The following is a 25,462-nucleotide window of genomic DNA, read 5'->3' as shown; positions in this document are numbered from 1 at the left end:
AAGGACATAAACCCAAGTTCCTATGTGAAATCCGACTTATGAATGTTGGCAACTACTTTTTGAAACTACTTTAAGCTGCCTTTTAGACAAAACAGGGTTGAATACAGCCTATGATCTGCCCTCAAATTGGCTAAATGAACTATGGAATGTTTGTTGAGAGCCTCGTAATTCTGCCTTTTCCACATAATACTGTTTTGGAATGAGGAGGCTGTGGTCCCCCTGTTCCGATGCCCAGCAAGGCCAGGAAGGTGAATTAGCACATCGGACAACTCCGGAATGTGATTCGGCTCAGGCGGCCGGAGGGCCCTGCGCTTCTCCTTGGCAGCAAAGGGACGCCATCTGGTGGGGTCTTAGATTCAAACCCTTGCTTCTCCACTTTCTGCCACTGTTCCTCATTTGTAAAATCAATATAATAATAGGACCGATTCGGGGTTTTCAGAAAGATTTTAGGACTTACAGTAATATGTAGCGCTTCACACAGTGGCTGACTCATATTTTGTTCACAAATGGTCTCCATGAACAAAATTAGGACTCATTAAAAAAATTGCAAAAGGAAGGGACATCCCCACCACCACCACCCCGCCGCCAAGCAACTGCTGTTTCCCATTCCCCATCCTCAGGCATGTAATCCTCCTGATTTTCTTTTCTTCCCTAGAATTTGTTTTGGTTTGGCATAGGGAAAGCGACCATATTTTTACTCCCAGCCATCATTTTCGCTGTGAAGCTGGCCAAGTACTATCGTCGAATGGACTCAGAGGACGTGTACGATGAGTAAGTAGACATTTCTGCAGAGTTTGGGGAGCGCGGTCACTTTCTAAGTGGTACTCATCTCAGAGAGCTTGCGAAAGATGAGATTACACTTGGTCTTTTCTTAAAGTAGGGGTCACCTCTGTTCAGGTGTCTTCTTTGTACCGACTTTCTTATGGTTGTTTTAGCTCTGTTTTCCCTCTTGCTTACTCTTCTCGGCGTCCTTAACCGACCTTCTTGTTTCTTGTTTGCAGTTCCTCTGTCTTGGGGACTTGGCACTTTACTTTATAACTGTTTTTACCAGTTTTCATTTTGACTCTGTAGCCTACGCTCCGTAGCCTCTGTGATGACCCTGTATGCTTCATTTTTACTTCTCTCACTTCCCTCTCGACCTGTGTCTCTCCTGAACTTACTCTGTCAGCATCTGTATTAGGGTAAAAAAATGTGGGGGATGCAGCTGTTGAGCTGTAATAGTAATTAAAAAAAATACTGTATCTCCCTTTTTAGTATTTTATAGTGCTGGAACTGTATTGCCAAAAAGTAAGCGTTTTCTTTTTTTAACCATATTTATCAGATGGGACTGGGGAGGTCATCATTATTAATATATGATGGGCTCATAAAATAAAAGTAATAACATCTTAAAATTACATAAAGACACTAGATATGCCCAGATAAAAATCAGTGCTGATGTCTCTTAAAATGAGGGCTGGCACATACAACGTCCTGAAGAAATACTTGTTGAACTAATGACATTTTATACGTTCAGTTTATTTATCTATAAAATGGTTGTTTCAATACTTGCTTTTAAAGGGAGCAGAATGTGAATATACCTTTTCACCTTCTTTGTAGACTTCACAAATTGTCATATACTTTTCATGACCGTTAGATTGCCTTTGTAACCCATGATGTAAATACTTCATCTTAGAGGTAACGTGGTGTTTTTGGTGTATTTATTTTTGTTGCAGTATAGAAAATGGTAATATTGGTTTTCATAGACATCATTCTACTCAGACTGTATGAACAAAGTTTTTAAACAGATCCAACGGCACAGCACCTCCAAATACTGGAAAAGAAACACTTCCCTCCTGGAGTTTACAGAGTTCAGTGATTTTTATATTCAACATGCACTGACGCGCCAAAGAGTGAAAAGCGTGTACACCTATTTTTTTTTTAATCTCTAGAAGTTTTGCTTTAATAATCTGAGCCTTCGATGAAAGTTTCAATATGTAATACATTCACCGAATTTCCAGTTTAGCTTTGGGAACAAGACGTGAATTGTGTCCCATTTCCTTGCTTGGGAACTTAGACTTGTAGTTAGAGAACGCTCAGCAAATCGCAGATGTGCGTGTGTGTGAACAATAAAAGAATGATTTCAGAAATCTGACTCTAACCCTCTTATTGAAAAATATTCCTATATGATAAATACCAGTTACGTCACTGTGTCCTTTTCTCAGAGCTGTTGTAATAAATTATGCAGAGGGGGTGGCTCTACACAGAAGTGTCTTCTCTCGCAGTTCTGGAGGCCAGGGGTCGGAAATCCCCTTCCCCAGAGAAGGAAGACTCTGTTTCATGCCTTTCTCCTCGAGTCTGATGATTGCGACAATGCATGGCACTGTTGGGACACATCACTCCAATCTCTGCCTCTGTCTTCACAGAACGGAGTCTGCCCTTGTGTGCCTGGGTCCAAATTTCCTTCTGCTTCTAAGGAGTCATTGGATCAGGGCCCATCCTGATCAAGAATGACCTCGTTTCGCTTTCATCACATTTGTGAACAACCTATTTCCAAACATCCACAGGCTCTAGGCGGATACGAATTCGGGGGGGAGGGGCGGACACGGTCCAAGGCAGCCCCGTCACACAACAGCAATAGCGAATAGTCAGAAAGATAGGGGAGGGAGTTTGAAGGAGAGCTAATCTACACACAGAAACTAAGTTAAATAACCCAAATCACAAGAGACAGAAAAATGACAAATTTTACGAGGCATGTACAAGATAGTGACTCACCCCCTCTTCATTTTACATTTGTCTTTATTTAAGAACATGTTAATACTCCACTGCTTGTGAGCAAAGATTGTCTCTTTATCTGACACAGTGATGCCCAGCCCCTGCCATGCAATGGATTCACGTGGCTGATACTTAGGTCCCACCCTTAGAGATTCTGATATAGTTGGCTAGGGATGTGGCCCAAACATGTGGATTTTTACATTTCCCCAGGTAAGGGGTGCCTGGGTGGCTCAGTCGGTTGGGCGTCCAGCTCTTGGTTTCGGCTCAGGTCATGGTCTCCGCATCGGGCTTTGCGCTCAGTGAGGAGTCTGCTTCAGATTCTTTTTTTTTTTTTTAAGATTTTATTTATTTATTTGAGACAGAGAGAATGAGAGAGAGAGAGCACATGAGAGGGGGGAGGGTCAGAGGGAGAAGCAGGCTCCCCACCGAGCAGGGAGCCGGATACGGACTCGATCCAGGGACTCCAGGATCATGACCTGAGCCGAAGGCAGTCGCTTAACCAACTGAGCCACCCAGGCGCCCTCTGCTTCAGATTCTTTCTCCCTCTCCCTCTGCCCCTCCCCACTCACACACTCTCTCTCTCAAATAGATGGATAAAGCTTTAAAAAAAAAAAAAAAATTTCCCCAGGTGATTCTAATAGAAACACTACCCTAGATTAATGAAATCATTTTCTGGGATATATCCCATGTAATTCTCATGTACAACCTGGCTTGAGAACAACTAATACAGCTCTCTATGCATTTCATCCATAAGGACCCTGTCCCTCAGATAAGGTCTCAGAGATCTGTGTTCTGCTCACTGATCGCTGCTCCTCATCACAGAGGTGCGGATGCAGAAGCAGGCAGCCATTGTTGCAGTCCTGAGGGCCAGCTGCATGGGGCTGGCACTGTCTTCTCTGTGGGGAGTCTGCAAGGCTGATGACATGGTCAATCCAGCGATCTTGCCCATCTTGCCCAGTCGAGTCTTTCAAAGTCCATTCTACTTCTTCATGACACCACCAGCTGAGAATGAGAAGGAATAGATAATGTCCACTGAATGTCACGTCCACTAGCCCGCTGTCAGGACCCCCTGGGCAGCATATGACGGTAAATGTCCCAGACCTCCAAAATACGGCAGAGCTCGGTCTCAAGGGCCACTATAGGGTGGCCAGAGCCTGCCACTCCCACACGATGGCAATTTCGCTTATCGGGTTGGGTCAAAGGCCACAAGAAGCCAGAAGTTGCCACAAGATGACAGCAGAGGACACGTGTAATCTATCTGCGAAGCATGCCCTTAGCGCTAAAGGGTTCTTGCTTAATCTTAGAAAATCAGGAGGAATTTTACAAAGGAGGATAAACAAACGGCCAATAAAGATTAAAAAGAAAGGAAAAGAAAAGAAAGGAAAGGAAAAGAAAAGAGAGGAAAGGAAAGGAAAGGAAAGGAAAGGAAAAGAAAATAAAAGAAAGGAAAAGAGAAAAGAAAGGAAAGGAAAGGAAAAGAAAGGAAAAGAGAAAAGAAAGGAAAGGAAAAGAAAAGAGAAGAAAAGAAAATCAGATCATTGTATAGGCCATTTCAGTGTCCTTGGCATGCAGATGGAGGCTCGTCCTTAGGGCCCATGCAGTCGGTGGCAGGACTGGTCTACACAGGCGACAGCACTGGCCACCATGCAGGTCTGAACAGCCCCGGCTCGGCCTGCACCTCCCCACGGGCATCCATGTGGGGTACAGAAAATGTTTCATCAGGTGCAGCAGTGGCCTTCCAGAACTCGCAATTCCAGACACGGGGGTCTTCAACATACGTGTCATTCGTCACCACCAGTCCGGTTGCTAGCGGGGCCAAGGACAGATGGCAGAGGCATGCCTGATACTTAAGGGTATTGTGTCAAGAAAGGCAAGAGCCTTTGAAGTTAGCCCACCAGTTCCTTCCAGAGCTGTCACTGGCACCGCAGGGCGGCTGCACCCAGGGGACTCCGTCAGCTCGCGCTGAGATGAGCCTTCCAGAAGCCAGAGCCGCGCACCCTCAGACCTTCCTGGGAGCCCTGTCCAGGGAGCCAAAGGCTCGTGTGTGAGTAATCACGGGAGATACGACGGGTCCCTAGAGGTGGGGCACTGCCTTCTTGTGTGAAGGGCACCTGCCTCTGGGACCTGACTTGCTGTTCTGGGATGTTCCGTTTCCATTTTTATGAGAAGTAAAAAACATCTGCTCTCCCAGGATCCGAGGGGGCCAATGCAGGCAGAGGACAGTCTGGCAGTCGTCCCTCAGCCACTCGCTCTCCACAAGCGTCCAGCAGCCATCAGCTGCAGGGTGTCAAGTGCTGCACAGCGGGGAGCCTCGTGGGCAGAAGGAGGAGCCCCGTGGCCGCAGCGACTGGGCAGGGGTGCCTCCGGCTGCCAGAGGCGTCCCTCAGCACACTCCCCTGCGTCAGACCGCGGGATTCCACCAAGGTCCTTGGGGTTCGCAGGCCCTGGGTAGGGGGCCCATAGGGCTGCCTCCCGCACACCTGCTACCCAGGTCCCGAGGCAAACTGGGCAGATTTTCCAGCCTCAGCAAGTTACCAGGATGAGGCACATATCATCTCCTGTCCCCGAACAGCCCAACTAAGTCCGCGCTTCCCACTTGGCTCGTGAGCTCTGTGGGGGGTGTAACTCTCCTTTGCTGTCTCAGGAATCCATCGCCAAGCCTCAGTCCACAGTCCTCCCGAGAACTGACCGGAGGCTGGCCCCTCAGGACTCGGCTCCTAAGCCGCTGCCGCCGGCTCTTCCCGGGAGCCCACGGACTTGACTTCGTCCGTGCAGTCACCCCTTCAGGGGACAAGAGTGTGAGCATTCGGGCATCCCTGGGGCAGGACAGTAAACATGTTTGCAGGCCCAGGTGAGCTTGCAGACAAACGATCTCTGACACTTTGTGCCAAAGAGATTGAGCAAAAGGCACTCGCCATGCCCAAGACAGGATCCTGCCAAAATGCATGATCAATATAGCTGCAGTTGGAAGTCTGACAAGGCTGGGGTTCTAGAGGCAACAACTGAATTTTGTTCGTGCTAATCCACAGTGGAAACACCCATTTTGGATTCACGTGAGGAAGAAATGAGTTTTCAGTGTGTAAAGCCCACAGGGTTGGGTGTTGTTGTTCTAGCAACTGGCATTCCCCAGCTGAAGCACTCGGCTACTGCACAGTCTCTAGGACCTCGTGAGTGGCACATAATCTGCCTGGGTTTCATACAGGAAATCTGTTTGTCAGATTAATTAAATTGATGACTTTAAACTGATGGTATTGACCTCCTCATCCCTAATATATACTCCTCCTCTCACACCTGAGGATTCAAAGTTTATATGAACGTGGGACAGATTAAGCACAGACCGGTTACTGACCTTTTACAACAATCCCACTGTCTGCAGGAAGGATTTAGGACCAGCCTGGGAGGTGCATATATTATGGCAGGGGTCTAACTGCTTTGAATAAAATGGCTAAGAAAAATGTGAGAATGAAAAATCCTTGCTGCGCATCCACTTGCAAATATATCTGGGTCTGTGAGCTCCTGAAAGATTGCAGTTTATAATCAGCACAGAGGGACCCTCAGAAGGACTTCTTTCTGCCTGGAGAGCTCAAGTCGGATGTTGTCTGGGAGGCAGTTGGCAGGTCTTCTCACTGGTCTTTTAATAATATTTTTGGGGGCGCCTGGGTGGCTCAGTTGGTTAAGCGTCTGCCTTCAGCTCAGGTCATGATCCTGGGATCCTGGCCCCGAGTAGGGCTTCCTGCTCAGCAGGGAGTCTGCTTCTCCCTCTGCCTCTGCCCTCCCCCACTCTTGCATGCTCATGTGCTCTCTCTCTCAAATAAAGAAATAAAATATCTTAATGTTGTCCTGAAGTCATATGTGTCCATGCTCTAGGAGTGACAGCTGGAAAAACTTCAGACCTATTAAAGATAGTGACCAAGTTTGTGTGGAGACATGTTTCCCACCCCTCTCCAACCATCTCCAGTACCCCCAACCCCACACTTCCCAGGGATGCCTGTTCCCTTTCTGCCTCTCCTTCCTTTTTGTCCCCAGAGTCACGGCAGGCCAGCTGCAAGCTGAAGTCTCACCAGGATTTCTCCTCCTGGATTCTCCCAGAGTCCTGTACTCAGGTGGTATCAGGCTTGGTTTGGAGCTATGGTGTCACTTTTCAGCTTTTTCTACCTGAGCAGAAAGCAGGCTGTACCTGGAGCTGGGGATCCAGTGCACCTGAAAGAAATGACTTTCGGTCAGTTTGCTCATTGTTAATTCAATTTAAAATAACGGCCACTCCTGTTACTGTTGTGGTAAAGATCTCTTGTAAATAGATGCACAATGCATATTCAAATGACAGTAGATAGCACTGTGGTTAATCAAATGCAAATAGATTACCAAATTTCCATGGGCTTTGTGGCACCTTCGGAAGGAAGATTAGGGTAAGTACACCGGCTTTTTTAGAGACTCCATGACCTGTTTAGAGCCCTGGCTTCACCAGTCACTAGCTGTCTGTGCTCTTTCATTTCCTCCTCGCTGCATGTGGATAAGACTAGCACCTACCTGGTGAGCAGGGACTGGGTGAGCTCATCACGCAAATTGTGTGCAGTAATGGCCCATGTCATAGCTGTTGCTGCCCTCACCATGGTGTTGCTCAAGCACTTTTAGTAAATGTGTGGGTGCTGTGGTGGGGAGGTCTGCCCAGGTTGTGGTGTCATAAACAGTCCTCTTGCCTGGGAAGATGGGGAACCATTGGTCTGGATGCAGCCTCAGGTAAATCTAGAATGTCCTCCTGCCTACTTCCTCATCTACCTTATCCATAACTTTCTTCCAGGGCAGACATGAAGCCTACGGGAGCCCCTCCACGCTGGGAACAGCTCTCCATTCTTTGAGAACAGTTGCTCCTTTTGTAAATCCAACCACATGTTTTAGGTGCCGGGCTGTTCACCCCAGAATCCTGCTCTTTGCCAGGGTGGAGGAGTCCAATGGCGGGAACATGACTCAAGCCCAAATTATCAAAGTCTCCCCCAGAGATTTCCACACCGCAGCTCGGCTCAGAGCTGCTGATACCCGTAAAAAAAATGTGTCAAAAAAACAGGGAGATAAAAGCAGGGAGAGAAAACAAAAAACTCGTGCAGAGAAAACTGAGAGGCAATGTGAGAACAGAGCTTCTCGTCCCAACTCTGTGTGGGAGTGGTCTCCCAATCCATGCATCCATGATTTATAAGAAATTTACCCCCAATTCTCAATTTTCTTTAACATGTTACATTTAATTAGTTACTATTACTGAGAGCAGAAGGTTCTTGAAAAACACAAAATCCAATTCAATCCAAGGACTCTATGCTAAGTTTTTTCTAAGGTTCAAGCTAGAGATCTGGGCTGGAGATGTCAATTCCCAGGATGAAGACAGTGGCAAGAACATAAATGAACCAAATACAATGACAAGTCAACTGTAATAAGAGTGAAGGCTGTAAAAATCTAGGGGAATCCAGACAAAGAACCATAGATTTTGTTGTGGGCACAGGAAATCAGAGTGACTATTTGCCAAGTAGACAATGGTAGAATGGAATTTTAAGACAAAAGTAACAGTTTGGCAGAGTTTGAGTCTCTTAAAATAGTCTGAAATTTGGGCAGAAGAATGAGCACTCAGATGTAATGGCAGCCCAAGGACATGCCTGTAGGGGGTGACGGATACTGGACAGAATCTGGCTGGGATTCAAAAGAGTAAGTTTCTATATGTTGCCTTCAGAAATTAGGACTTTATTCTGTAGAAAAATGAAAACCGTCTGTTGCTTAATGTTTGGAAGTGGCAAGTGTCACCACTAAAGCCCTCATCAGATAGTGAGCCACAGACTAAACCAGCCCACCTTGAGGGCAAAGGCCAAATCCTATTCACTTTGATTCCCTAAACGGATATCAGCAACTGGCATAGAGCAGTAACTGAGTCAGGACTGAATAAATGACATTCCTTCTCCTGCAGCTGTTGAGTGTCCTTTAACCAGTTGCAGGCTCATAAGATTAACCAGTTGCAGGCTCATAAGACATTCTCTCTGCCTCTGGCTAGGTTAGATGTCCCCACCCAGATCACCCCACATTCCCTCCTATACGGCAATTGCCCCTCAATTGTCATGATTGAGATCCTTGTCTTTCCCTTTATTGTCTGCATCTCCTTGAGGACAAGGACCATGTCACCTTGACTCATTCTGGGCCATGACAGAGAGAGCCTGGGACCTTAAGTGTTTCATGAGTGCTCTCTGGATAAATGGAAGAAGGAGTGAATGACAGGATGAATGAATGACTGAGTGGCAGAATGAATGACATCTGGTTAGAGGGCAACCCTGTTCTTCCTAGAGCCAACCAGTGTCTTTTTCTCCTGCACATCCCTGACTTCCCTTCCATAGCCCATGGCACATGAGAGTGCTTTGCTCTCTGGGTGTGAGTGCCATCCTCTTGTCCTGGGTGTGCTTTTCATCATAACGTCTTCACCTCTTACTGTGACAGAAGTGCAATGCATATGCCCACGTGCCTGGTGGCTCACAGGGATAACACTAAGAAAGCTCAACTTGCCTTCTCCCTTTGTGAGCTTTCCAGGGTGGCAACTGTCTCTCTTTGTGACACACTGAAAATTCAAAAGGGCTACTGGCTTTTTTCTGAGTGTCTCAGAAATGTTACTCAAATAAAAGCAGACATCTTTAAAGCATGTTTCACCTGTTTTACAATGTTTTCCTTAAAAACAAAGATAGGGAAAACGAAAACCTGGAGGTAATCAATGAACTTGCTTTCTGGAGAGTTTGTTATAAAACACTAAAAAATAAAAAGCTTTTGCACAGCAAAGGAAACAGTCAACAAAACTAAGAGGAAACCCATGGAACGGGAGAAGCTATTCGCAAATGACATTTCAGATAAAGGGCTGGTATCAAAGATGTATAAAGAACTTATCAAACTCAACACCCCAAAAACAAATAATCCAGTCAAGAAATGAGCAGAAGACATGAACAGACACTTCTCCAAAGAAGACATACAAATGGCTAACAGACACATGAAAAAATGTTCAACATCATTCGGCATCAGGGAAATACAAATCAAAACCACAATGAGATACCACCTTACACCGGTTAGAATGGCTAAAATTAACAAGACAGGAAACAAATGTTGGTAAGGATGTGGAGAAAGGGGAACCCTCTTACACTGTTGGTGGGAATGCAAACTGGTACAACCACTCTGGAAAACAGTATGGAGTTTCCTCAGGAAGTTAAAAATAGAGCTACCCTACAACCCAGCAATTGCACTACTAGGTATTTATCCCAAAGATACAGATGTCGTGAAAAGAAGGGCCACATGCACCCCAATGTTCACAGCAGCAATGTCCGCAATAGCCAAACTGTGGAAGGACCCGAGATGCCCTTCAACAGATGAATGGATAAAGAAGATGTGGTTCATATATACAATGGAATATTACTCAGCCATCAGAAAGGATGAATATCCACCATTTGCATCGACATGGATGGAACTGGAGGGGATTATGCTAAGTGAAATAAGTCAAGCAGAGAAAGACAATTATTATATGGTCTCACTCATATGTGGAACATAAGGAATAGCGTGGAGGACCACAGGGAAAGGGAGGGAAAAAAGAAGGGGAAGAAATCAGAGAGGGAGACAAACCATGAGAGACTCTGGACTCTGGGAACCAAACTGAGGGTTACAGAAGGGAGGGGGGTGAGGGATGGGGTAACCGGGTGATGGGTATTAAGGAGGGCACGTGTTGTGCTAAGCACTGGGTGTTATACACAACTAATGAATCGTTGAACACTACATCAAAAACTAATGATGTACAATATGTTGGCTAACTGAACATAATAAAAAAAATAAATAAATAAAATAAATAATAAATAAATAAAAATCAAGTCAGGGAACAATAAAAAAATAATTTGTAATAACATATAAGACTTTGAAAGAGCCTTATTACTTGAAGGAAAAAAAAATCCTTACAATTAGTTTGATCCACTCAAAGTTGCTGATATTCTACCACTTTTGACCTACTACAAACAGCAATTTCATATGGTTTAAACTGTTGCAAAAAATGTGCATTTCTTTTTAAATGGATTTAGAATAAAAGCCAAGCATTGCACATAACTTCTTACAAAATGGGTTCAAAATTGTGGTGTGTAAATCTGGATGTCTTATTAAGGTAAATAAACTTTATAGGCTTTCAATTTTCATTCATACCAAATACTCTACTATCAAATTTTAACTGTCTCTTATTTTTCTAAAGGAAAACTTTAGCACTATGTATTAATTGATTTGCTGAACAGGAATTCTGAAATCTCATGACTAATGAGGATTTTAAATTTAGAATGCAAATACCATTCAGTGGAGCTAAGATGAATACTTTTTTCCAGACTGGTTAGATTTTAGTTAAAGTTTTTCAGACAATTTCCTTATTTTCTGACAGTAAGTTTTTAATGCACATGACCTGGCCCTACAAATTAATATCACTTTGATGCAATGACTCAGCATTTTCTAAGCCTGTTCACGTGGTCACCTTTGAAGGAGGGCTGGTTTTTGACCAAGCTTGGCCTGGTATTATTGCAGTTAAAGCTCACCTCACAACCAAATTACACCCACTGAGGAATCTCTGGTGTCTGCACAAACAAGTGCCGGTCCTTAAGTCAAGGAATGATATTGCAGTAACAAACACATGAGAGTAAAATCAGCTTTTGAACTTGAAATCACCTGCCAGTGACCGGACGGCATGAAACTCGGATTCATCCACCAGCCTTAACCTGTAGGTGGTCACCAATTGCATTCAGCCTCCATGGAACATCCAAGGAAACCTGACATCCATCATTTAAATCTTTGATGAAGAGAAGAATGACATAACACCAATCTGATCATGAGAAAGATACCAGGCAAACTCCAAAAGGGACACAGTCTCAGAACACCTGCCCAGTCCTCCTGAAAACTCTCAAGTTCATCAAAAACAAGGAACAGCTGGGAAACATCACAGTCAAAGAAGCCAAAGAGTCAAGACTCCTAAATGCCTTGTGGGACATGGGCTGGCATCCTGGACAGAAAATACCATTAGAGGTTGAAAACTCATGGGCACAATAAAACCATGAATGTTTATAGCAGCTTTATTCTTATTTATTTATTTACCCAAAACATGGGAGCAACTGAGATGTCCTTAATAGGCAAATGGATAAATGAACTGTGGCATATCCAGATATTAGTATATTACTCTGTGCTAAAAAGAAATGAGCTTTCAAGCCATGAAAAGACACAAAAGAACCTTAAAATAATAAAGCTAGTGAAAGAAGCCAATCTGAAAACACTAAATTCTGTATAGTTCCAACCATATGACATTCTGGAAAAGGCAAATCTATGGAGTCAGGAAAAAGACCAGTGATTAGCAGGGCTTATGGAAGAAGAGATGAAGAGGTGGCATACAACAAATTTTCAGGGCAGTGAAACTGTTCTCTCTGAGACCATATTGGTGGATACATGTCATTATAGATGTCAAAATCCACAGCATGCAGAACAGCAGGAGTGAACCACACTGGAAACTATGGACTGTGGGTCACCACGATATGTCAGTGTAGGTTCATACATTGCAACAAATGTACACTTCAGTGCTGGATGCTGACAGGGAGGGATGGCTGTTTATGTGTGAAGATGGGACCTCTATGTACTTTCCACCCATTCTGCTGTGAACCTAAAACTGCCCTTAAAAAATAGCCTATTAACAACTTCAAAAAGAACACTGGGTGAATTCTAAAGAGTTTGAATAACATATGGACTTCAATAATGATGTATCAATATTGGTCCAATACTTTTTATATATGTAGCATAGTAATGTAAGAGATTAATGATAGGCCAGGGTGCCTGGGTGGCTCAGTTGGTTAAGCGACTGCCTTTGGCTCAGGTCATGATCCTGGAGTCCCTGGATCGAGTCCCGCATCGAGCTCCCTGCTCGGCAGGGAGTCTGCTTCTCCCTCTCCCACTCCCCCTACTTGTGTTCCCTCTCTCGCTGTGTCTTTCTCTGTCAAATAAATAAATAAAATCTTTAAAAAAAGAGAGATTAATGATAGGCCAACCTGGGTGAGATATGGGGCAGGGGTTTTATTTTTTTCTATAAATCCAAAACTTTTATTATTTTTTTTTTACTTTAACAGAATAAGAGGAAAATGGGGAGAGTTCTTAAATACATAAGTATGTTACTTCATTTTTAAAATACTAGAAGTATCTTTCATACATGAGATTTATAATTGTGTGTCAATCACTGGGCAAGGCACTTTCTGTATGTATCACATTTGAGCGTAAACAACCCTATGAAGTAGGCATAATTCTCCCTCACATGTAGCTGAGATATATACTTTCCAGGTTGAAGTAACTTGTCTAAATTCTTACCTTTGGTGTAGGGTTATTTCCTACATTTATAAAATGAAGTAATAATAGGGTTGTTGTACAAATAAAGTAAGATAACTTTTTAGAATGGTGCTTGAAAAATAGAAGCACTGTGAGAGTACTTGTGAATTAATATCAGTATCATCACCACCATCACCAAAATAATCATCATCAACCCCATCACCACTATTACCATCATCATGTAGATATCTTGAGGGAAAAACACTTAATATGTTTAATTCTCTTTCCTCAAATGTAAAATGTGGACAGCATCTCACCCGTTCGATGAAATGATGAGAAAAATTTGTTAGTGGACTATTTCTAACCTTCAAGGCCCCAAAAGAGACAGTCTTGATGACATCGAGACAGTGTTCAGATTTCTGGTTCTTAGCACTCTTTTGCCTGGTTTCCTCTCTATACCCTGACTTCTATTTCCCATCTCCACTGGGGGGTTAGTTGGCCAAAGTTGGCCATCATTTTTCAGATCAACGAAAGACACATGACCCTGGGCTACACATGCTACTTTTCTTCTTCTCAAGGGCTATACAGTCTGAATCAAAATGTGAAGGAAAGGGAAATCTTCAATGTAAGTCCCACTCCTGATACAAGCTCACTTTCTTGTGTAAGGCTTGTGGATTCCCTAAGGTGTGAGTTTGCTCACTCTTCTATGTAAAAATACTAGAAATATTCAAAAGCCCATTGGTGGCAGGAATGGCAGGTAAAGGTTTTGTCCTTCATGCCAACAATGGTAGATGACTAGTGGCTTTCTGGAGGACTGGGTTGAAATGACTTCTGAGGCTGCCTCCAGGCTCAGCAAGAGTACTCTGCACAGACTACTGGTAATGTCTGCCAAGGACACTGGGAGGGAAAGTGATGGCTCCTGGGTTGCATACTCATGCTCATCCTCAGTCTGTGGAATAAAACCCTCAGCTTTGCATTCACGACCTCTCTTTGACTTTGAGATCTTATCTCCTACCTTCTCCTGTCACAAACCTTCTCCTTAGGCAACTAGTTTACTTATTGATCCTCAAACAGATTAGGAACAGTTCTGTCCCATGAATCTGATATGGCTTCCCTAATGAGCTAAGTCCTACCTAGCCTGAAGGGAGTCTTTCTCAATAGGCTAGTCAACAGCTATGAAATTCCAATATAACTTATTATCTGCATTTGTTCCCATTAAATGAGAACCTGTTGAAATGTCGGTGGGTTGTTTTTTGTCTACTTTTCCTCCTTTTGTGGATAACAGAAGCCCTCTTTCTTCTTGAGAACTTCCCATCCTCCACTCCCTGTGCTTCTGGTGGGCTGTCCACCTCGCATCTCTGCTCTCTGCAACAGACTCAGTGAATGTACCAGCGAGGGGCTGTCAGAGTTCTCCTGGGCACTCATATGGTGCTAGGGATGAAAGGTCATGTTCTCTTCTATAACAAATGGAAGGGCCCTTCCTGAGAATGAAACTAAACAGCAGAGAGTTCACAGAAGACAGAGAGAGAAAGAGGGAATGTGAGAGAGACAGAGTCAGAGATTCAGAGGGAAATAGAAACAGAGAAGAGACTTTGAAACCTTTGAATCTATGTGTATATGAACCAACTTTACTCCTACTGCCCAGTCAAATGAGCCAATAAGTGCTTTTGTCTTTTAAGTTAGTTGAAGTTGAATTTTTCAACTCATTACTTCAACAATTCTTATTTAAAAACCTACACTATGCCAGGAACTGCTGTGGATAATGGGGTCATGGAGGTACACAGAACAGCAGGGCTGGGTCTTCTCCTCACAATGGAGAACTGAGACAGATTCAGGTCTCAGAACCATAAGGCAACATCCAGAATACTCTGCTGGGAGGTTAACCAACAACAGACCCACCACCAGTTCAGGCTCTGCCATGCAGAGCTCAGGGTGTTTGCTGAGGGACTTAGACCACCTAAGCCTCATGTTCATATTTGTACCATGAGAATCCAGGGTGGCCTCACATTTCTCCTGGGGTTCTTGCAGAAAAAAGGGAGATGAATCTTTACGGAGTCAGTCTGCTGATGGCTGGTTTCCCATTGGGCCTGGAAGCATGGGGAGGCAGTGGGAACCTGCTGTAGACAGCCTTGCTGGGGCTCTAAAACTCTCCAGCTTCCCCAGGGCACTGAAGTACAAGTGCATCATTTACTCAGTATATAGAGATATGAAATAATAACACTGTCTCAGCACAAAGCTGGCACATATACACTAACTGGGAGTGATGGTCTATTTCTCTCCATGAACACCCATGAAAGGGTGGGGAGCATAGGCAATGATGAGAGGACCAATGAAACCAATAGGGAGGAGATGACATATGAGCGGCATCTTAAAGGATGAGCAGGTGTGTGCCTGGCACACTAGGACTGGAAGGGCATTCCAAATAAGGGGAACAGCAGGATCAAAGTAGGAAGGGAGCGAGCAAGTGCACCAAGTATTCGGGAAATATTGGCCCAGTGGTTTGGTGTGGTCTGATTGATTGGAGGGTGTGTGTGTGTGTGTGTGTGTGTGTGTGTGTGTGTGTGTACAGACAGGCTGAGCCAATAGGGCAAGTTACACAGCCTGGTCTCATATTTGCCAATTGTTTGGAATACAAAGACCAAGACAGAATCTGGGATGGGATCACAGGAAGGCTGAAGGAAGGTCCATGAGAAGCCAATGGGAGAAGGTCCATGTTCCCTGCCAAAGCTCAGAGACAATTCTCAGAAAAGATCCTGGAGTCCATGTGTTTCCTTCTAAATTGGCTTTGTGTTCTGACTTATAGTCTTCCTCCAGAAAGAATCTGATTGCCCCCTATGATCCATATGAATTTCGCACTTTTTTGGCTGTCACCTTGAACTACATCTTTCTTTGGAACAAAACGGCTTTATTTTGCCTTTGTCCAAATAACCCTGCAAATCCGCCTGTTTATGGAGGTCAGGGTTTTAAACAGTGGTGGCCAGGTTAATGGAGATGGTCCCTAAATGAACAATTTTACAAAAGGCTTGGAGTTTGGAGAAATAGCCACCTCCAATGGAATTCATGAAGAGACTCTGAAAAAATGAGTGAACCAGTCAATATCCATATCTCTGTGACCTTGGAATTCTCAAACAAGTGATTTTTTTTTTTTTTTTTTTGACAGACAGAGACAGTGAGAGAGGGAACACAAGCAGGGGGAGTGGGAGAGGGAGAAGAAGGCTTCCCGCTGAGCAGCGAGCCGGACACGGGGCTCGATCCCAGGACCCTGGGATCAGGACCTGAGCCGAAGGCAGACGCTTAAAGACTGAGCCACCCAGGTGACCCATAAACAAGTGAATCTTGAATGAAATACAGCCACAGTTACGATTTTTGGTCTGTATATCACTGGAACATATTATTATGTTGGGAAAATATGAGCTAAATGACAATCCAATTTCATATCAACACAACTGGATTTCAGGCATCTTAGAAATTCAGAAAGTCTCACAATGCTGAGCCCCACACTCCAAAGTGTGCTCAGCCAATGGAACTGAGAGTTAACATGTAGAGAGGCAAACATTCTAGTTCACCAGGGTCCACACAGTTCTCCCTGGTGCTATGTCAAAGCAAAAGGTCAGATGTCATTTATCATCAATTCAGGGACAGCTTTAAGTAAAATGGGCAGCACAGGGCTTGGCAGCTAAGATAGTTTCGTTATTGTTTATAACTCTCCCACAGATATTGCTGCTGGGGTCCTCATCCCATCAAGGAGGGTCTTTGCAAGGTGAGCTGTCCTCCTACCCTGGCTGCTGGGGGAAAGGGAAGGGTTTGAAGGAAGCAGGTCTAATGCCTTGCATGTTACCTACACACACACACACACACACACATAGGATTACACCAACCACTTTCCCTGCAGAAACTGGCTCCCTCCCGAGGGATGTGGCTGGGAGGAGTATCATAAAGATAGATAGATATGGGTATTGTAAAATCCATCTGCCTGGGCTTCTATAAAAAGGGCCTTCCCTGCCTGGCACAGCAGATGAGACAGCTGTAAGCCTGCAAACTCACTCACATCTGGGATTACACCGGATCTGCATACTCCGAATAAGGTAAGAGCCTGGCTCTTTTAAGAGTTTCATTACCTGCCCCCCTCCTAGCTCCTCAAGACCTCAGGATCCTGGGTCTGGACGCCATCAGGGACACTTAGGGACTGAGTCCCAATGCCCTGATGAATTAGGGGGTATTCATCTAGTGTACTTAGTTCTCCATCCACCTTCATTCAGGAGCCCACATGCCTGAGACTGTCTCCCTTTCTCAATCCTAAGGAAAGGCCAGAAGCCCCTTATGCAAACAAAATTCTGAATTTATTTTTATGGTAGAGCACTACAAATGGATTTTAATGTATTTTTAAGTGGATTCATGATAATACGAATCATCTTATCATCAACTAAACCAAAGCAAATCCTGATTAGTTCATAGTTTTCTTATTTGTTACCAATATTATCTGAAAAATACAATAAGTTTAAGGCAACCATCAATCAATAAGGGATGGTATTCAGGACCAGAATGATAGGGTCTGGCTGCCTGTCCCATCTTTGTCACTTGCCTACTTGCATAATTTGTTTACTAGTATGAGCCTTAACTGTCATATCTGTTATACATGGGGATGATTTTTTATTATCTACCAGGCATAGCTCTTGAGTGGATTAAACAAGGTGAGAATCAAATGCTGGTAGAGGGCATAGCACACAGTAGGTGTCAAAATACAAATGCTATAGGGCGCCTGGGTGGCTCAGTTGGTTAAGCGACTGCCTTCGGCTCAGGTCATGATCCCGGAGTCCCGGGATCGAGTCCCACGTCGGGCTCCCTGCTCGGCAGGGAGTCTGCTTCTCCCTTTCATGCTCTCTGTCTCTCATTCTCTCGGTCTCAAATAAATAAATAAAATCTTAAAAAAAAAAAAATCTTTAAAAAAAAATGCTATTTCTCTTCACCTTTCAAGCGTGTTTTTTTTTTTTTTGTCTTTTTGTTTTGTTTTATTTGTTTTGTTTTTTATTGGCTACCTGATAAAATCTATGTAATTTAGTGTACTATTTAAGGTCATCATTTTTTCTTTTCTTGAATTAAAAATTTTTTTTTAATTTTATATTTCACCTATTCCCCTATCCACCTCTCATATGGCAACCATCAGTTTGTTTGTCTCTTTTTTCCTTTGTTTGTTCATTTGTTTTGTTTCTTAAATTTCACAGAGGAGTGAAGTTACGGTATTTCTCTTTTGGTCAGGCTATTTCACTTAGCATTATACCCTCTAAATCAATCCATGTTGTTGCAAATGGCAAGATCTCATTCTTTTTTATGACTGTGTAATATTCCAGTGTGTGTGTGTGTGTGTGTGTGTGTGTGTGTGTGTGTGACATTTTTCTTATCCATTTATCTATTGATGGACACTTGGGTTGCTTCCATATCTTAGCTATTGCAAATAAAGCTGCAACAAACATAGGGGTGTATATATGTTTTCAAATTAGTTTTTTCACTGAAGGGGGTAAATACCCAGTAGTGCAATTACTGGATCATATGGTAATATTAACATTAATATTATCTATATTAATATTATTATATACTATTAATATTATTAATCTGTTTTTAATTTTTTAGGAACCTCTGTACTGTTTTTCATAGTGGCTACACCAATTTGCATCCCCACCAACAGTGCATGAGGGTTTATTTTTCTCTACTTTCTTGCCAGTACTTCTTATTTCTTGTCTTTTTGATTCTAGACATTCTAACAGGTGTAAGGTGATATCTCATCACGGTTTTGATTTGCATTTCCCTGATGATGAGTGATGTTGAGCATCTTTTCATTGTCTGTTAGCCATTTGTATGTCTTCTTTGGAAAAATGGATTATTCAGGTCCCCTGCCCATTTTTTAAATTAGATTATCTGGGTGGGGGGGTGTTGAGTTGTATAAGTTCTTCAGGTCATCCTTTCTAGTCAATCATTTATTTTTAAAAGCATTGGTTGAGGGCTTTGTACATGTCTAGCACTGTGACACAACAGGGCTCCAGAAATCAATTAGTCATCATCCTTGCCCTCAATTTCCTAGTCTAAATGCTCTGGTAGAAATTCATCCCTATCCACCCTGGTTCACTTTACCCAGTCAAATTAAATGATCTCTGCTCCTTCATGCCTTTCCTTAGGTTCTTACTGCACCCCAGGCGCCCAACCTTACAAACCCACCTATCTCAGAGCGTCCAAACTCCACCCATTTTGAACCCTGGGTCTGTGTCACTTTTAATGTCACTTGCCATGTCCACTATCATTACATGGTCTAGTGACACCATGTAAACCTATATTAAGCTAGAAGAGAGTTTCAGTCATTGCATCCAACACTTCAATATCCAGTTGATATAACTGAGACCCAGAGAGGGAGAGTGACTTGCCCAAGATCATGTCACAGACAGAATTGGGACAGACTTCCAGTTAATGTTGTTCAAATTTCCCCAAAGAGTTATCTCTAAGAGTTTAAGATACAAAATTTCCTATTCAACTTGGTTAATTCAATATCTGATTTAGTGCATGACATACAGTAGATGCTTCTTCAATGAATGAGTAAATGAAGAAGTGAGTGAGCAAATGCAGGAGTAAAGGAGTAGTGAATGAGGGATGAGAGTTTATTTGGCGCAGAGAGTGGTGAAGGGATGAAGGAAGGGTAGGCGGTTTTTGACATTCAGGACCCAGGTAAAGCAGAAATGTGAATAGATGGGCTGCTGGTCTAGTAATTCCAGGAACCAGAAGGATTCTTGATCTCACTCCTAATCAGGCAGACATGTGTCAGGGTTGAGGGAGGGTCATCCTGCAGCCCTGCATTACTGAACTACAGCCAGGCACTGACTTATCTGCTTTTGTCAAACAGGTCCCCACCAAGCTGAAGCCATGAGGATCCATAGCCTCACCCTGCTTTCCTTCCTCTTCCTGGCTGCTCAGGTGCTCTTGGTGGAGGGCCAAAAGGAATTCAGTGAATGGCAAAGCAGCATTGCAACCAAGAATCAGTGGATCCCTCTGGGCAAGCCCCAAACTTTGCAGAGAAGGCAGCAAGAAAAGCATGTGGTCAGTGGCGTCATTGTTACCCGAGACCAGGCCACATGTTATTTGACTGTGACTGATCATAAGGAGGGCACCACCCTGATGGTGGAGTGCACCCGATTTGACCACAAGTTTTCCTGTGTCTTTGCTGGCAATCCAAAGTCCTGCATATCATGTTTTAGAAGTGATATAATCTACTGGAGACAAATTGCCCAGAACTTGCACTGGCAAAACAACATCTGTGAGGACTCCAAGATGGTCCTGAGGACCAGGGTGTGCGGTTGGAGGTTTCCAGAATCCAATTTGAAGCTGGTGTACTCCTCTCTGATCCATGACCCCAGCTATGCTAATATGGAATTCAACCCCTGGTGTCGTACCTTTGTCAGAGGGGCCTCGGATAGAAGTTCCAAGGATGTCAAACACTACTATCCCATGCAAGAGAGCCAAACTATACCTCCTCTCCCTACCAAGGAGATCCAACGCCCAGAGACCACTCCCACAGTGCCCATTGTGAACGAAGAGACCACCACTGAGCATCTGGTTGTGGAAAAGAGCACCACTACACAGCAGACCACGATTAAAGAGACCACCCCGGAACAGACCACTCCCACAGATCGGTTGGTTATGGAAGAGACCACCACTACACAGCAGACCACAATTAGAGAGACCACCCCAGAACAGACCACCCCCACACAGCAGTTCATTATGAAAGAGGCCATCACTACACAGCCAACCACGACCACAGAGACCACCCCAGAACAGACCACCCCCACACAGAGGTTGATTGTGGAAGAGACCACCACAACAGAGCAGACCACGACCACAGAGACCACCCTGGAACAGACCACCCCCACAGAGCGGTTGGTTGTGGAAGAGACCACCACTACACAGCAGACAACAACCACAGAGACCACCCCGGAACAGACCACCCCCACAGAATCCTTCTACCCCAAAGAGGTTACCACCACCATTCCAGTGGAGATACAAACCACGACCACCACCAAACCTAATTGTAAGGATGACTCTAGCATCAAAATTAAGCAGAAGACAATCCAGGACACCTACCAGAATAGAGACCAGAAGACAGTCCAGCAGACGGACCTGGATACATTTGAGCAGCCAGACCTGGATACATTCCAGCAGATGGGCCTGGATACATTCCAGCAGATGGACCTGAATACATTCCAGCCGATGGACCTGGATACATTTGAGCTGCCCAACCTGGGTACATTCCAGCAGCCGGACCTGGGTGCATTCCAGAAGACAGACCTGGATACATTTGAGCAGCCAGACCTGGATACATTCCAGCAGCCAGATCTGGGTACATTCCAGCAGCCAGACCTGGATACATTCCAGCAGCCAGACCTGGATACATTCCAGCAGACAGACCTGGATACATTCCAGCAGACATACTAGGGTACAGTTAGAAGACAGCACAGCAGGATAGCCCAGCAGATGTATCTGGTTACTTCCCAGCAGATGGCCCTGAATTACTGTGAGGAGTAAGAGCACCTTTGGCAAAATCTTAGTCATTGCATTACAGACAAATAATTGTCATGAGTCAAGAGCAGATGGAGTCAGTTAAGAAATGTCATATCAGTAGTCCCTCTGTATGCTGCAAAGCTCTCCAAGTTCTCCATAAAATAATGAAGTTTTGTGCTATGAGAGTACAGTGGAATATTTAGATTTGTGTGTGTGTGTGTGTGTGTGTTTTTAAATTTCCTTTATATTCACTTGTGATGTGAGTTTCAGAGGCTGTTTACCACAGGGTATATATAATTCCATGGCCTACAAAGCTATGTGTATATGCCCAGTGAGGACCTGTCTTTGAAGTGAATGAGCCAGAATGATATTTTCAGTGTGATGTTATTTCTGTCAAAGTAGCAAAGATAATAAAGCTTTGGGCATTTTTCAGAAATGTGTTCAATTGTTTGGTTTCTCTGTGTCTGGTTCCAAATGGATTCATAAATAGTCCTCAATATAGCAATGAAAAAATATCTAAGATACTATATTCTGTTGCCTGTCCATCCTAAGTTATCCCCAAAGGTGGCCCATTTCAGAATTCCTATCGGTATACTTTCATCCATTGGTCTGAGGTATTGGATTATTTGTAAACTATAGTAATTGGCATCCCTGATTTCAAGTGGACACATGGGGCATGGGGTGATTAAGACAATTGTCAGGGTCTCACAAATGGTAGGAGGGGCAGGATCAGAACCTAGGGGGTCTGTAAGCCAAGTCCACAGGCTGGAGGAATGCCCTCCACTGACTCAAGTCAGAATCCATTATCCCCACCATATGTGGGGCCCCTGACCTTGAGGAGCTTATCTGGCCTGGGGGAGAGGAGTCTGGGAAAATACAGTGACCTGTATGAAAATTCCAACAGAAGGTGGGAAAGTGGCATTGAAAACAGAAAGAGGAGGTGGAAACAGCAGAAAAATATCAGTTGAGCTTTCATAGAAGTGGTATGGAAGCTGGAATTTGGAAACAGTATCCATAGGTAGGAAATGCAGCAGAGTGGAGACACTTTAGGCAGATGACAGCATGTGGGAAAGCAAAGAGAAGAGAAAATCCTAGAAGATGGGAGAGGCCATGGCTAGAATATGGTGGGATGCAGGGATGACACTGCTTTTGGTCATTTACATGTTGGTGAGAAAGATCTGAAAGTGTTCTAATTCAACAGTTGGGGAGAGAAGAGGATGTGACACCAAATGCCTTGTCACAGTTCTACAAGGAACAAAAAGTCAGGAGCAGACTCTATTTTTTAGAGTCTCTCCCAGCATCAAGGAAGAATGGCAGGTGGGGTGGAAGAGTGGTCCAATATCCACTACCTACACTGAGGACTGTCAGTGGCCTATCCAAAGTGTGACAGCCTCAGGGTGATATTTGATGTCATCATCAACATCAACACTGACATTTATCTCTCTCTTGCCATGTGCCAGGCACTGTGCTAACCTATTCCATGGAGTTGGCATTCATTCATTCATTCACTCATTCATTCAACATATAATTTATTGAGCACTGACTCTGCCAGACCATGCTCCAGGTCCTGGAGATACAGTAGCTCAAAGGAGATGGATGCTTTGCCCATGGAACTACCAGTGGGTAAAGTGATGATAAACTCACAAATATACAAGTAATAGAAAGGAAGAGTAAAGGAGAAGACGAGCGTAAAAGTGATGGACTGTAACTAGTCTTAAATGAGACAGCAGAGGAGGCCTCTCTGTGGAGGTGACTTTTGAACCTACCATAATTGAAATGAAAAATCAAGCCCTGTGACTCTCTGGGGTAAGGGTGTTCCACATGGAGGGAGAATTAAGGGCAAATGCCCTGAAACTAATCAGTTAGTTTATTTACTATCTACTCTGAACTCCTACTATGTTCCAGACACTGTTCTAGGGGTAGGAAATGGCTGCGAACAAAGAAGGAAACAGATCACTCTCTTTATAGTGCTTTTATTCTAATGACTGGTTCGTATTTGGCATGTTCAGAAACATTGAGGGTTCCAGTGTCATTGTCAGACAAGGCCTAGGCCCTGACCTTTGAATCTCACTCCCATTCCCAAAAGAGCTGAACCAACATCCCGGGCCCTCCCTCTGCTTCTCCTAGCCACACCACTGGAAGGACATATTCCTTAAAGTCTACACAGATTGTGGTCCATCCCTGTGGTCCCCTACACACCATTCCTGTGGTCCACCATTTGCATTCATGCATCTCAGTTCCATGTAGTCCCGAGACAGGAAAAGACTGTTGAACACTTCCAGGAGTCATTAAATAATAACCCTGGTCTAGCCTGACTGACATAAACATTGAAGAACTGATCGGACTAGATTCAAAGACTTTTTAAGGTCATTCCCAGCCCATGAGGTGGAGGTTTTTCTAGTTCACTCATGGTGTTTGGCCACTGGCAGAACTGGGAGGAGGTTTGTTTCCAACATGGCAGAGTTTCCTAGACTTGGGCTAGAGGTTTGCTTCTGCTGCTTCACACACAACATCTCTGTGCCAATTATTTAACTCCTCTGAACTCCAATGAGCTCACCTCAACAATGGGGAAGGGACACCCACCTTGAAGGGCTGCTGTAAGTCTCACATTGGTCAATAAATCTAGAGCACCTAGTGCCTAGGAAGCTGGAATTTGGAAACAGTATCACAGAAGGTGTTCAGAAGGTGTTCAACACAAGAGACAAAAGTCCACAGCACACGACCATTGTGGAGGGAGTTCAGAATTTCCCTATGTAAACTCTTTAAAAGTGTGAGGGGTTTTTCCCCTTACACAATAGGCAAAGAAGAACAATAAGTATCGATAACCTAGGACAGGCCAGTGGCTTTGCCCCCTTCTCTTATCTAATCCCCTCAACAACCCTGTCTGGTAGGTGTTATCATCCTTGTGTTCTAGATGAGGAAACTGAAGCCCAGAAAAGCTGAGCAACTTTCCAGGGTCACCAAGCATGAAGTGGCAGAGCCTGTAAGTGAGAAACCCAGGGTCTGGAGGTCCCCCAGCCCTTCCTGTGTCTGAAGCTCATGATTTTTTTTCACTTGATGAGAGAAAAGTGAAATTTGTGATTTCAAATGCGGTCCAAGCCATTAAATGAACAGGGTGCCTCCGTCCTTTCCATGTGTGCATCCCTTCTATATTCTTAACAGAAAGAAAATTCCAGAAGCTAACACCTCCATTCCTGGTCAGCCGTCTGTCATAGTCACATCCTGCACAGACAACTGAACATAAAAAATAAAAAGATATTCATGTGGCCATTATGGCAGCATGGAAAGATGTAGGGAAAAAAAATAAATAATAAAAATAAAAATAAAAACACAGTATAAAATAAAATAAATTTAAAAAGACAATACAGGGCGCCTGAGTGGCTCAGTTGGTTGGGCGACTGCCTTCGGCTCAGGTCATGATCCTGGAGTCCCCGGATAGAGTCCCACATCGGGCTCCCTGCTCGGCAGGGAGTCTGCTTCTCCCTCTGACCCTCCCCCTTCTTGTGCTCTCTCTCGCAAATAAATAAATAAAATCTTAAAAAAAAAAAGATAATACAGGTTTTATATTAGCTTGTATCCAATTTGGTACTCCATATTTTCTCTCTGAGAATTTTCTGAATATGAAGTGGACGAGCCAGTGTGTGTGTGTGTGTGTGTGTCCCTTAAGGAATGATTTCCCCTTAATAACAAGAGATGGGAGGCTTTCGGGTAGGTAAGAGGTACTGAAGGATGGCATATCTGCATCTCCTAAAACTGCTCAGTGTTGGAAATCTCTCTCCTACCTTAGAAAACCACATTTCAGCACTGGCTCTGTACAGGAACCCACAACCACGGCAGTACTAAC

At 44.0% G+C, this 25,462-nt stretch overlaps 1 protein-coding gene across 8 annotated transcripts in view; it reads left to right on the top strand.

The window, feature by feature from the left end:
* The window catches only part of PROM1 (prominin 1), a 131,749-nt gene extending 111,703 nt beyond the window's left edge, over positions 1-20,046 (top strand). For 7 of the 8 annotated variants that reach the window (XM_045881446.3, XM_045881444.3, XM_064584309.1 and 4 more), the window contains 2 exons: positions 656-771; positions 1,713-2,126. In XM_045881446.3, coding sequence (XP_045737402.1) covers positions 656-771; positions 1,713-1,767 — 171 coding nt within the window. In that variant the 3' untranslated portion in view covers positions 1,768-2,126. Of the gene's footprint in view, positions 1-655; positions 772-1,712; positions 2,127-19,966 lie in introns of those variants that run through there. The other variant, XM_064584310.1, reaches the window with a different exon arrangement.
* The last annotated feature ends 5,416 nt before the right edge of the window (positions 20,047-25,462 follow it).

Source organism: Mirounga angustirostris, unplaced genomic scaffold (assembly GCF_029215605.1).
Source record: "Mirounga angustirostris isolate CCGP_5_RB_7025 unplaced genomic scaffold, mMirAng1.0.hap1 SCAF_2, whole genome shotgun sequence".
NCBI lineage: Eukaryota > Metazoa > Chordata > Mammalia > Carnivora > Phocidae > Mirounga > Mirounga angustirostris.
Note: the sequence above shows the minus strand (reverse complement) of the source record. Positions and strands in the feature narration are given on the sequence as shown.